The 13282-nt window shown below is 39.9% G+C and overlaps 1 protein-coding gene across 3 annotated transcripts in view; it reads right to left on the bottom strand.

Moving 5' to 3' along the window:
- Positions 1-10337, bottom strand: part of LOC122655543 (tuberculostearic acid methyltransferase UfaA1-like) — a 54147-nt gene extending 43810 nt beyond the window's left edge. Inside the window, exons 1-3 of one of the 3 annotated variants that reach the window (XM_043849734.1) lie at positions 10190-10337; positions 9758-9982; positions 2445-2662 (exon numbers count right to left, since the gene is read on the bottom strand). In XM_043849734.1, coding sequence (XP_043705669.1) covers positions 2445-2662; positions 9758-9931 — 392 coding nt within the window. In that variant the 5' untranslated portion in view covers positions 9932-9982; positions 10190-10337. The remainder of the gene's footprint in view (positions 1-2444; positions 2663-9757; positions 9983-10189) is intronic. The other 2 variants (XM_043849735.1, XM_043849736.1) reach the window with 2 other exon arrangements.
- Positions 10338-13282: the final 2945 nt, after the last annotated feature.

Below are 13282 nucleotides of genomic sequence, written 5' to 3'. Positions count from 1 at the left end.
CAACGCTCAAGCAGATTTTGAAACCTTTCATCAAGTGAACTATTTATGGATTAGTTGTTATCCTTCTTTAATTTCTTCATGGTGGTTTTGTAGATGCGTGAAATGTGTTTTTCCCTCGTGATTTTAATTAATAAAACTTCTTTTACAATTTAAGAAAAAAAAAAAAAAAAAAAGTCTACACGACTAATACGCAGAACTAAATCAAGAGTCCATCAAACAAAAAGAACCTATACCACATTTTTTTTGGTAAAGGAACCTTTACCACTGATTCACTGAACCAAGGAATCCCTCGCTGTAGTGTCTGGTTATAAGCGAAATGAATGGAAGGAAAATGACATTAACAAAAGATTACCTTGTAATTTTTTGAAATATTAGTTTGGGGAGTGTTCTCTGCATGGGACGTAGGAGCCACACCGTGTGTGGCAGCTAATGAGAGCTCAGGTGTTGACACATTGGTGGCGGAATTTCCAACATTCATGGGGCGCACTGGTCATTTCCGCCCCTATGTGTCTAGGCGTGGCCCCTGCCTCCCACACAAAGAACATTTCTCCTATTAGTTTTTTTATATGGGAGTAGCGCTAATTGAGCGTGTCTGGTGTGCTGCCGCTATACCAAAAACAGGGGTGTGCGAAACAACCACAACACACCATGGAAAGGAGGAATTTTCTAGAGATGCGGCAATCATTTTGCATGCCACTATGTCTGGGCACAGGGGCAACACACCGTATGTGCCCAATTAGCATTTTCTTTCCCTAATTACCCTTATATAATTAACTATAAAATACTTAAAAATTATTACAAAATTTTAGGGGAACCGCATGGGAGCTCAAGGGCCACTCGCACGGGGCAGCCAATGAGAGTGTGTGCTGGCACATTGTGTCTAGGCATGGCCCTTGCATCCCATGCAAGGAACTTCGCTCCTAAATTTTATTTTACCTTACAATCAAATTTCTTGAGTTTGAAAAATAAAAACAAGGATTACATTCAAAAATAAATTTTTAGCAAATATGGTAAGAATTTAAGTTAATATCAACACTACATAGAATGGGATTTAATCAAAATTAACCATGTCGATTTTGAATCAACTCTGCTGATTTAGCAGGGTACAATCTAAGTTTTAAAACCATGCTCTCTCTCTCTCTCTCTCTCTCTCTCTCTCTCTCTCTCTCTCGTGGGGTTGTACACATGGAAGAAAAACTTGATTGAAACCTGTTGAAACCACCGAGTTAACTCGGTTTCACGGGTTTTCGAAACGAGTTGAAGGGGGATTTTATAAAATCCCTGGATTCGATCGAGTTTCGATGGTTTCAACCATATTTCTGTGGTTTTCATACATATGTCCATCGAAACTAGGGGAAACTTGACTCGAAACTAGGACAGATAGGTATTTATGCCAGAAACTAGGCCAACCACTTAGTTATGTAAAAAGTAAATGTTTTTGTATTTGTATTTCATTTACTTAAGATATTATTCCTAAATAAGCAAATACTTCCTATTTGAATTCAATAAAAATAGTTAAAAAATCAAATTCCAAAAGGAAAAAAAGTCAACCCCTAGTTCAAGAACAAAAACTGGATTTTCGACGATAAGTGTAATTTTCAACTTTCTAAGCTGAGGTTTTTCTCAAATCTAAAAATTTCATAAATCTTAATATGATAAAACATTACTAAAAATCAAAAGTGCAGTAAAATATTTATTTGTTTTGATATTCAAAAAATATTTTCATTCAAAGCGATTTTGATAGCATTTGCACACACCAAATTAAGTTTGACCGGTACATAACTCCTTCAATATAAATCAGATTTAAGCAATCTTGGACTTGTTGGAAAGCTATCAAAACAAAGCTCTCTAACAAATCAAAGATTGCTTAAATCTCATTTATATTGAAAGAGTTATGTTCCAGTCAAACCTTATTCGATATCATGTCCAAGAACAATATATAGTATCAAACTTGGATCAAAGCCACAAGTAATATTTTAAGTGTTCTCAATGTAAAACTAATGCATGGATTGAGTTTAAAATATCAAAAATAGGCAGCACAACAAAAATCAGAGCGAAAAAACAACTACTGGGCCTCGAAACCAAGGTTCGAGTTAGCCTGGAGAAAGTCTCAGGTTTCAACCGAGATATGATCGAAATCGAGACGAACTCGAATTCTGGCTAGTCGAAACCTAGTCGAAACCCAAGTTTTAGAACCTTGGTTGTACATAAGACTCCGTTTGAGTAAATAATTTCAAGGGGCGCTGTTCTCTGTGCCACAGTGCAGCCTACACCCAGACACATTGGGAGTGAGCGCAATGACCACCCTGCCCCCCTGTACAGACTGCCCATGTGCCTAGAGCGCAGGCTGCGCTGCGGCATGGAAAACATTCTCCCTAATTTCAATGATAACAGAAAATATGATCAAAAAAATCAGATGGAAATGAAAATAGAAGCAGACTTACTTGAGAACATCGGCCTTAAACTTGAATATTTCCCGAAGCATTTGCCAAAAGTACGGGTTGAAGGCATTAACTTTCTGCGCAAACAAACCGGATAACCCATTTCGGCTTCCCCATTCGCATCCTCGGCCCTTGTCCAGGCTCACTGCGAATGACATATCCGAAACCTCTATGTCCACTCCAAGACTCTCGAAGAACTCCATCATATTTGGATACGTTACCTATTCATCAAAATCATGCAATTTTCCATTTCATTAATCATCAATTAAAAAGCACTACCCTCCATTCCTAATCATTCCCCTCAATGGGTAAATATCCTTAGACGTGCAATGCGTCCATTTTGTAACCTTTTCTTGTTTAAGGGTGTCAATCGGTCGGGTCTAATCAGTCCCAACAATTTAAGATCTGGATCATTCCGTCAGGTCTCAGAGGCTATGACATGGACATGTACCAGGTCACTACCTTGCATCTGGAGTACACTACTATTATTCGGTCGGTGCTAAAGTCAAAGTTCAGGGATCAATTGACCGGTCTCAGATTTCAACCGATCAATTTTGATCGAGTCTACCAGTGCGGGCCAACTTTTGACACCCTTGTCCTTAATGGAATGGCCTAGCATTATTAAAGTTCATCAAATAGAAGTGAGTTAAATAAAACACAATCCCCTATCATCAATAGAAGTGAGTTAAAATAAACATGACCCCCTACCTTATCATGTCACATAAATCAAAAGTTCCATGAAGGCCCACCCTCGTAGGAGACTCAGGAATCCATCACTCTCAATGAATCCGATGAGGGGACCAGTTGTTGTTACAAACATCGACCCACTATCCTTGCATGGACCCATTGAAATGAAGACCCTGATCCTCTACTGCCGAGCTTGCCTGGCAGGACCCTACTGCCAAGACAGGCGGAGAATGACTGCCTTACCCCTGCCTGAGCGACTTGCCCGAGTGGGGGTTAGGTGATCACTTACCGCCTTGCTGTGACTTGGCAGTAGGGTCCTCCCGAGCAGCTCGGCAGTAGAAGATCCAGATTGTTGAAATGACGAGTTTCAATTCTCAACTGTTCCATGTGTTGACCCCTAAATAAAGATGTGCAGTACCTTCGTAGACCCAGTTTTGCCTGGCCCATTCCACATTTTGGTGGCCTGGGCCAGGGTTTGAACACAACTTAGCTATCAGTTTTTCTTTGGATTTGATAGACTGATTATCAGTCTGGTTTCAGCTCAATGTGCACTAAAAACCAATGAAATTGAACCAAATTGACTGTTTGCCATTATAATGAATTGAAAATTGTTTAGAGAAATGGATTAGTTGAACAACGATTGTCGGAAAAAAAAAAAACAAAATGAAAATTCTACACACTTGATGACATCCACTATCTATGAAATGGTTGAAATGTCCAATCATATTTTTCATAATTATAGTTTAAAATAAGTTTGGGGAGGTTCAATTTAAAAATAAATAAATAAATAAAATTGTAGAATAAGTTCCTATAACTAACTTGTAGGAATATTTTATTTTTCCTATTTTTTAAAGAAACTGAAAAGACAATTTTATTAAGATAGGAAGAGGGATCCAACCAAAAAGGTCCTTTACAATTATATAAAAAGGCCACACGAACTAAGAAGAGCCCCGGAAAAAAGCTACAACAAAATAAAAATGTCCACAATTAATAATATAAATGAAAGTCACATTATTAAAATCTTAACTAATGTCCACAATTAATAATAATTAATTGGAAGCTTTGTGAGCTAAGGAGAAATGTTTAGTTCTACCAAACTCTTCGAACCCCACCTCCCCATTCTCCTCTTCCTGTTACACGTGGGCTTCAAAAAGTAAGAAATATAAAAAAAAAATCCTATATGGTAATGGTGCTTGCATACATTTTCTTTTTTTTTGGTCTATACGATGTTACTCGAATTCCTCCTCAAACATAAGATTAATAATTAAATAGGATTTTCTTTTATAAAAGAAGTATAATGTTTTACTATTTGTCACATTAGTATATGAAAGTAGCTTAAATTACAAAAGATGTCATTTTGTATTTTATATTTATCTCCATATAATGATATTTTGAATGCCCATTTTGACATTTGCCAAGATATAAATGGATATGGGAAAGTGATTTAGGAGATTTACAGTATAGCACTGGACAGGTTTTATCGACCATTAGCAAAGTGAGAAAGTCAAATTGATGGGAAGTGTCATAACGTATGCAGTCTTACCCTTGTTTTTGCAGAAAGATTGTTTTCAGATTATTACAGACTGCGGCAAAGGGCTTCTACAACGGACAGGTAGGAACCCTCCTGCCCCTTGGAAGTGGGAAAGAAAAAAATTAGAACCGACAATTAGGATTTATTCTTTTAAAGAACCAATCTTTGTTGAATATGGACAACTAACATCTTAAAACTTTTTTCTCTCACTAATATTAGTGACTTTTCATACCCAATTTTTTTATATCCTCCTCCCACTGTAATCTTTAATCTTTGAATTATCTAATTTTATCAATCCCTACGTTTTCGACGGAGCCTATCATAATTTGGGCAAGCTATTAGTAAGTTACTAAGAATTAAATTGGAATTTAATAGATGTCCAACGTCCATGCATCCAATCAAGCAATAATGCTTTAATGGATCACCCAATTGCACTACATCATACGGTAAATCTTATTTCATTATGTAAATTTACTTTTTAATTCCATAAGGTAGATCTATGAACTCAAATATCATAATAGATGTCATCCCAGAGTCAACAATTATGTTTCTCCTAGATCCATAGTTTTTTTCAAGAGGTGATAAGTTTAATGGGAGAGATATCGACATGCTTTTATGTTGGTATCATATAAACTTAAGAGGGAGAGATGTCTTTTGATTGATAAAAAAGAGTAGGAAAAAAAAACATGAGAAAATTTCTTAAACTAGAGCTGCAATCAGGTCAGGTTGGGCCTGGCTTTTTAAAATCCCAACCCAACCTTAAGTCCTTTTAGCTGGGCCCAGGCTTTGCCCGGCCCTAACTTAGGACAAGACAACCCCTGACCCACCCTCAAGGTTAGGCTGGGCCGATCCTAATTGGCCATGACCATGGGGAGGGGGAAGGGAGAGGTAGGGGTTGAGCCAAGCTAGGGCGAAGGGTGATGTAGGAGTTGGGCCAGGCTGGGGTGAAGAAGAAAGAAGAGGAAGTAAGAGAAAAAGAAAAAAAGAAAGAATAAAGAAGAAGAAAAACACTAAGTAGAAGAAGACAAGGTCGGACTGGGCTGAGCAGGTTTCAGGAGACCTCAACCCCAGCTTGGCCCGGCCTTGATTTATAATCATAAATTTCCAATCCTAATCCACCCTCAGACCAGGGTATCTCAATCCAGACACTATTTGGACTCAGGGCAGGCTCAGACCGTATGGGCCAACCGTGCACCCCTTAGACCTAAACACATTCCCTCCTTTTCCCTAATTTAATTATAGGAGAATGTTCTCTGTGCCGTAACGCAGGCTTCGCCCATGCACATGGGCAGCTTGTACAATAGGGTAGAGTGGTTATTGCGCCCACCCCTATGTGCCTGGGCGCGCTGCTGCGGCACAGAGAACATCGCCCCTTTAAGTATATCTTACATCCTCACTTGAGTCACTTCTGTGAAGGAGTTCATGAGTAAGTCAAGATCCATTAGTTTTGATAAGGTCATGTGCACGTACCATGTATATGATTATGATAGGGAGTGCCCGGGTTTAACTGGACTTGGATCTTGTGCAGCTGTGGTGGGAGCTGCACTGTGCAGCACCAAAACCCACCCTGAATCTAGGGGGAGGTGATCATTTCACATGTGGGGCTCAGATGAGACCCACCTGTCAAATGACTATCTTACCTCTATTTTTCTTGTCGTTTAGTGGTGCTGCACAGGTGCAGCTCCCGCCACGGCGGGATAAGATCCTTTTCCGGTTTAACTAGGCTCTGCATCATGAATCAGTCCCATGTCAGGCTAAAGTAGGATGATGTAAAAGAATGTGGACCAGACACCATCAAACCTTCCAACTGTCCGATAGGAATCAAACTCACATCTCAATCTGATGTATTTACAAAATTGACCCTGAACCTGATATTCTTTTCCTGCTGTGTATTGAGATTTGAGACCTGTTACAATCAGCCCAACTGTAAGGCAGGGCTAGGACAGGGACAGGGACAACTGCCATGTCGGTGAATCCTATTGACACACTTTCACCTATCCCGTTCGGATTTTTATCTGCTCCACACGCTCCATTTTGTTCAATTACATATTTAGATTGCCGACACATGGCATATTAAAATCCTACGGTCAGATTTAGAGGATGACGTTTATTCACCCAATACTAACCTAACCCGAGTTACCCCTTCTCTCTCCTCTCTCACTCCTCCCTCCCCCCTCTCTCTCTCTCTGTTGCGACTCTCCAAAGCAGCTCCGGCGGAAACTCTCCCGAGGGCTCTCATTTTTTTTATCTTTATTGTCTTGTTGAAATTTCTCTGTGTGCGCTTGCTTCTGTACCTATGAATGCTCTGTTTCCTCTCTTCTGGGCTATACCTTCCTACTTTGAAGTTGGTTTTCCTCCGTGATTGTGCTATATACAGCTAACAGGTTGGAAGAAAATCCATGATTCAAGTGTGTTCGTGTGATTCTCTAAAAGACCCAATTAAAGAAAATAAACCATTAGAGCCCAATATATAACATAAATACAGGAAAGAAGGCAGAGAAAGAAAGCAGGGACGGGTGATTGTTCTAACATGTAAATCGCCTGTGTTGCAGACAGTCCGCATGGGCACGTTGCAGTTAGTGTTCTCAGGTGGAACAACAACTTGATTTGGGAAATTTGGGGACTCCATTAAAGTACTGATGCGAGGATGGTACGAAAAAACTGGGTCTTTGGTCGAGAGATTGGCTGCTGAAGCTCCTTTGAAACATTCCAGTTGGGTCCTTCAGGAAGAAGAGAAGATTCAAGATTCACATAACAACCTTCTGACATCAACCCAAGTGTGTCCATATCCAAAGCAAACAAACATGTAAGCCCATCAGCAGAATTGAGTTTGGTAGGTTGAGATTGAACCTCGTCGCTGGCTCAAGCAACAAGTAACTCAATTTTTGGCTGGCTGGAGAACAAGAGAAGAGATTAACCGAGAGCATAGTTCAGTTTTGAGAATTGATGAAAGCCGTTTGGTTGGCCGTCAGAGAAACCATGGAGGATTTCAGTGGGCAGTGAGCAGTGAGAAAGGCAAAAGAGGGAAGTCGACATCGGAGGAGACGATATCTAAGGGCGGGCGTCGAAAGAAAGAGCCATCTAAGAGAAAAAGATCGTATGACATTGAAAAACAAAGACGAAGAGTTGACTGAAATAAAAAGCAGAAAAGCAGAGTGTAAGAGAAAGATAGAAAGGAGAGGTTTGATTTTATTTGCTTTGTGTTCTTTGATGGAAATACCTGAACAGATAGAGAGAGAAAGAGAGAGAATAATGGGCAACTGACTTATTTTATTGAGGCCTCTGCAAAGGTGAGACTTGGGAGGACGAAGAAGACAAAGCAAAATGGCAACTTCAGGGCTGCTGAGTGACGCCTCTCCGAGTTTCTCTAATAAGTCTCTCAAAACTCTTAAAAAGCTGTCTGGGATTTTTATCAAAAGGGCTCTTGTTTTATTCCGTTCGCGTTTCTTCCTCCCAAATCTCTGCGCCCACGATTTGCAGGTCTTTGATATGACCTCGAGAGAGTTTCCGCCGGAGCTGCTCGTCGTTTTTGGAGAGTCGCAGCAGAGAGAGAGAGAGGGGGGAGGGAGGAGTGAGAGAGGAGAGAGAAGGGGTAACTCGGGTTAGGTTAGTGTTGGGTGAATAAATGTCATCCTCTAAATCTGACCGTAGGATTTTAATATGTCAGGTGTCGGCAATCTAAGTATATGTAATTGAGCAAAATGGAACATGTCAGTAATGGAGTAGATAAAAATCCTACCACGTACCTCTAAGCTGAGCAATTTGGAAAGAAATCTTCAAAGAGGAGCATGTTCGTAATCTCGAACCGGATTGGATCGGACGATGTCGGTCTGATTGGATTGATAGAGTGATCCTGACTAGGTTTCTTGAATCGGTAACCGGATCGGATAACCTGTTCGAATCGGGCAATTTGATCAGATAAGCATGCCATGCAGAGAAGAATTAGGGAATATTTCATTCCATGTAAACATAGATCTACTTAAGGTGGTTAGGATTTTAAAACCCAAATTTTCCAAGTCTTCTTTGTCGTAGTTTTTCACGCCCTGATTTGGGGATTTTGGAGCTTCAAATGCACAAGAGAAAAGGGAGAGCTTTTACCCTGGATGGATCTTACAGTTTACCTAGAGTTTCTTTAGATAATGTGATAATGGCAGTAGTCGGTGAGGTTGATGAGGTGGAAAAGATATGCTCAACCCAAAAATAGAGATTAGATAAACCAAACAGAAAATTTAGAGAATAAAAAACCTCAGAAAATTAAGGATTCCGTTCTTTAAAATTATTTTTTTTAAATACATTTTTAACTGATACAATAACAGCATAACTAATCCAAGCCTGAATTTTGATCATTTTAGGAAGATCTAGGACGATTTTAACCGATCCAGATCAATATCGGCAACTTAGAAAGAAATCTTCAGAGGCGGCTCCTTAAATATCTACCATCTAAAACTTCTTCGGTCTCCACTTAAGAAACGAAAATTCTTATTTAGTTTTTGGATTTTCGATTTCATATCGGGTTACTATTGGTCTGGTCTCAGTTTTTTATCGGGTTTAATCTATTTATCAATATCGATTTCGAATGATGCGTTGATTGCATTCAATCTGTCTGATTTGATTTCGATTTTAACGATTTAATAAAAACCTAAAAGGAAACCAAACCAATGAGATTTGATTCGATTTGATCAAGACTAAACTAATTGATTTTGGTTGATCTAACCGGGCTGAATTTTTAACACCTTGTTCATCGGATCAGGATCATCTCCAGGAGCCCAGCGCCCAAGGTGCGCCCAAGGGAATCCAGTGGTTGAACTGTGTCGCACATATCTCGGGGCACACCTAAGGATGTGTGCGATATGATCCAACGGCTGGATGTACCTGGGCGTGCTGGGCTCCGAGACGAGCTAAATTCTTGTTCAGCACCTTGGTGACATTTTTTTATTTTTTCTTCTTTCACGTACAGTTATGGGGGGAAAACAGAACAGACACAGTTGCAGTGCTATTAGTGGGACATTATCCACTTAAGATTTACGATGCACTGTGTGCCGTTCGAGGCTCCAACAAACAAAATCCACAAGTGCGAGAGAGAAGAAGAAGAACTTACGCGGTTGAAGACCATGAAACCGAGATCCAAATCGACGCCGTCGACGGTGACGGTTCGGGCATGACCTCCCAAGTAATCATCCTTCTCGTACAACACCACTTCAACCCCTCCTTTTCCAAGTACGTACGCAGAGATCAATCCGCTTATCCCTCCTCCAATTACTGCCACTCGCATCTTCGCTAGCTATCTAGTTAGTTATCTTCAGTTCTAAAATCTTCCCTCCTGCTTCATTGAATCCAAATGCTCAAAAATTAGACCTGGAGATTCAGATTTCAGAAAGAATGAACTTAACAGAAGAAAACGGAGAAATGTTCAAATCAAGAACTTCGCATTCAGACTTAAAAATTGACAAATTTTGATGAAAATCTTTCGTAAATGGCTAAAAATCGATGGTAAGAAATGTCACATTTGTCAAAAAAGAAAAGGAGATACCTGAAACTTGAGCCGCAGTTTGCAACAGATCTGAAATTTTTAACACCGCTGGACCTTCAAATTTCTCTCATTTTTGCAGAAATCTTAGATCGAATCAACCAACCGAGAGAGCGAATGGTGCCACTCCAACTCAGATTCCACGTTTTGCACAAATTAACCAATCGATTGGTTGAAACTTATAATGCAGATTCTCTACCAACAGGAAAGGGAAAGAAATAAAGAAAGATCAGAACAGAACAGAACAGAGAAGACAGGAAAACCTCTTTCCCGAGGTTTCCATCCTCCCGTTGGAAAAAGATTTGGAAAAAGATTTTATTTCGTTTAATTTATACTGTTATTTATACTGCTCTCTAACTTCATTAGGGTTTTATAATTCTTTTTCTGTTTTAAAATAAATAAATAAATTTTGGAAGGGGTGAAAAATATGTGATTGGGGATGGTCCCTAGTCTTAGTTGTGTATCAATCTTGTCTTTGTCTACAGGGAAAGACGTAGATGTGTTAATGGCCACAGACTAAGGTTAGGTTTTATTAAGGGCGGCTTTTTATCTGCACCTTGCTATTGTACGCCTACGTGGTTCTTCAATTAGCCAATTTTAGGTTTCCTTCTTTCATTTGTTTCTCCTCGGCTGAAAAGGTAGACTTTGTCCTGTGGATTATGGAATCGTTATCCCCTCTAATTCGCTGTCTGTTTTAATTACCTAATTCCTCACATAGGAGCGGAAATGATCATCCTACCCCTTGCCTGAACACACTGCCCAAGGTGGAGTAGGATGGTCATTTTCATTCCCTTCCCATGTGAGGAATTGGAGGAAATTATAGTGGGTATCGAATTGGAGGGATAATTATTCATGGACTATGGGCAACTGGGCAAGAGTTCTCTGGGAAGCGTGGCACTTGCGTGCACACGGGGTGAATGGAAGCACGCGACGACATCAATCCCCCTATTTATTTGGGGTACACTCCTCCACAAAGAACTTTTTGTCAAAAACGGTTCTCTGAATTGCTCCTCTCCTCTTCACATGAAATGTTCTTACTGGCCTTTGTTGTAAGATACCATTTCACCACACCTGATTGGTGGATTTCTCTATTACACTTGCTTAGAGAACCTTCTCCCAAACAATATTTTCATAGGGGTGTAATTGGTCGGAAATTCATTAGAATCATCTGAACCCTAGAACTCTCATTGAGAATCAATGGAGTGATTCAGGCTGAATTGATATTAGACGATTCTGATTCCTCAAACCATGTTAATCAATTTTGGTATCGTTCCAATTTTGTTGTTAACCCTAGAATTCTCACCAGGAATCAGTGGTGCGAATAAGGTTTTCCAACTTTTAGTGTGAATAAGAGACCTTTTTGCCATTTGACCAGAAAAACTCTCTACTAGGCCCATCCAATTTCTTGTGAACCTCAACAAGCAGTTGAAAGCATGACAAAAAATATTGAGGCATCATAGATAAAGTAGATTGGATGAGAATTTGTTTACATGCCATACTAAAGAACTTTGTTTTCTAGTGTTGAAGTTTCATATTAACTTTCTGGATTAGTTTTGTACTAGGGCTGCAAAAGGGTCCGGTTGGACTCTGAGCTTTATAAAACGCTAGTCCAATCCTAAGTCCGCTTATCTGGGCCCAGGTCCAACTCAGCCCTGACTCAAGGCCTGAAAAATCCAACCTTGGCCCATCCCTCAGGGTTGGGCCGGGCCGGGCTGACCCTAATTGGCCCTGATCATGGGGAGGGGTAAGGGAGATGCATGGGTTGGACTGGGCGGTGGAGTAAATGATTAATTTCAGGTAAAATAACACTATAATAAAATGTTTTTATTACTTATTATCTTCATATATAATATTATAACAAAATGTGGGTGACATTTAAAGTTTATAATATATATATTATATCAATATATATTTTATAGTATAACTTAAAACAAGGTCGGGCTGGACCGGGCCAGTCTCAGCCCGAAGCCTCAATCTTGATCCGTCCCGACCCGCCTTCAGGGCTAAGATATCTCAACCCAGGCCCTATTCGGGCTCAGGACAGGCCAGGATAGATTTGGGCCGACAGGGCCAAACTTGCACCCTATTTTGTCCAATGCAACGAACGAACCTTACTGTGAATTGTGGAATCCCTAATAGATATCCAGCTGAGATGTTGGGGTGATATGAAATCTACCTATTAGCTCTGCTTTCAAGGAAGTTGGGACATTTGGGCTGTTGTGAGCCACTGTTTTAGAACCATTTATGCATTGCCCCAAATACCGACAATAAGAGCTAAGATCCTCCATAAAGGCCTTCACTTCACCCCTAGATAGGGCTGTAAACGGATCGGATTCGGCTCGGATAGTGCTATATCCGCATCCGCATCCGATTAGCTATAGGACGGATTCGGATAGTGCTAAACGGATACGGACAAGGATACGTATCGGATATTTTATCCGTTTACATGTAAATATAGCTTTTCGGATAGCTATAACCTATCCGTATCAGTATCCGTTTAGCTTTCGGACGGATTCGGATAGTGCTAAATGGATACAGACACAGATACATAAACGGATTTCGGCTATTCATTTACACCCCTACCCCTAGATGCCTGGTCAAACAAAATGAGGTCATTTGCAAATGCCAAATGCAATATTCTTTCACCATACCGAGAAATTTTAGACCTTGAATTCTCCCTTGAAGCATTGCATTCCGCAGGAGTGAAGTAAGAATCTCTACACAGAATACAAACAAGTAGGGAGACAATGGATGTCTAAGTCCTCTCTTGGGAAAGATGTAATCCAAGGGGGATCTGTTCAATAAAACAGAGTTAATAACGCTTACTAAAGAATCTTTGTCAGATAAATATAATCCTCCATGTTGTAGACCCCTGATGTGATTATGGGTTCTATGTTTCATTGTTGAGAGGTGGAAATATCTAGAGTTCCTATCACCATAGGTAATCTAGTTCGACTACGAATTTTGTTGCCACATTATGATTTATCAACCTTGGTTACAACAAGATTTTTCTATGACTAAATGATCTTATTAATTGATTAGATCATATGGCTAAATAGCAAGTACACAGTGGATAATTGGGCATTTCTAACTGAT

This window comes from Telopea speciosissima, chromosome 3, assembly GCF_018873765.1.
Source record: "Telopea speciosissima isolate NSW1024214 ecotype Mountain lineage chromosome 3, Tspe_v1, whole genome shotgun sequence".
Lineage (NCBI taxonomy): Eukaryota > Viridiplantae > Streptophyta > Magnoliopsida > Proteales > Proteaceae > Telopea > Telopea speciosissima.
This window is presented reverse-complemented; position numbering and strand designations above follow the sequence as displayed.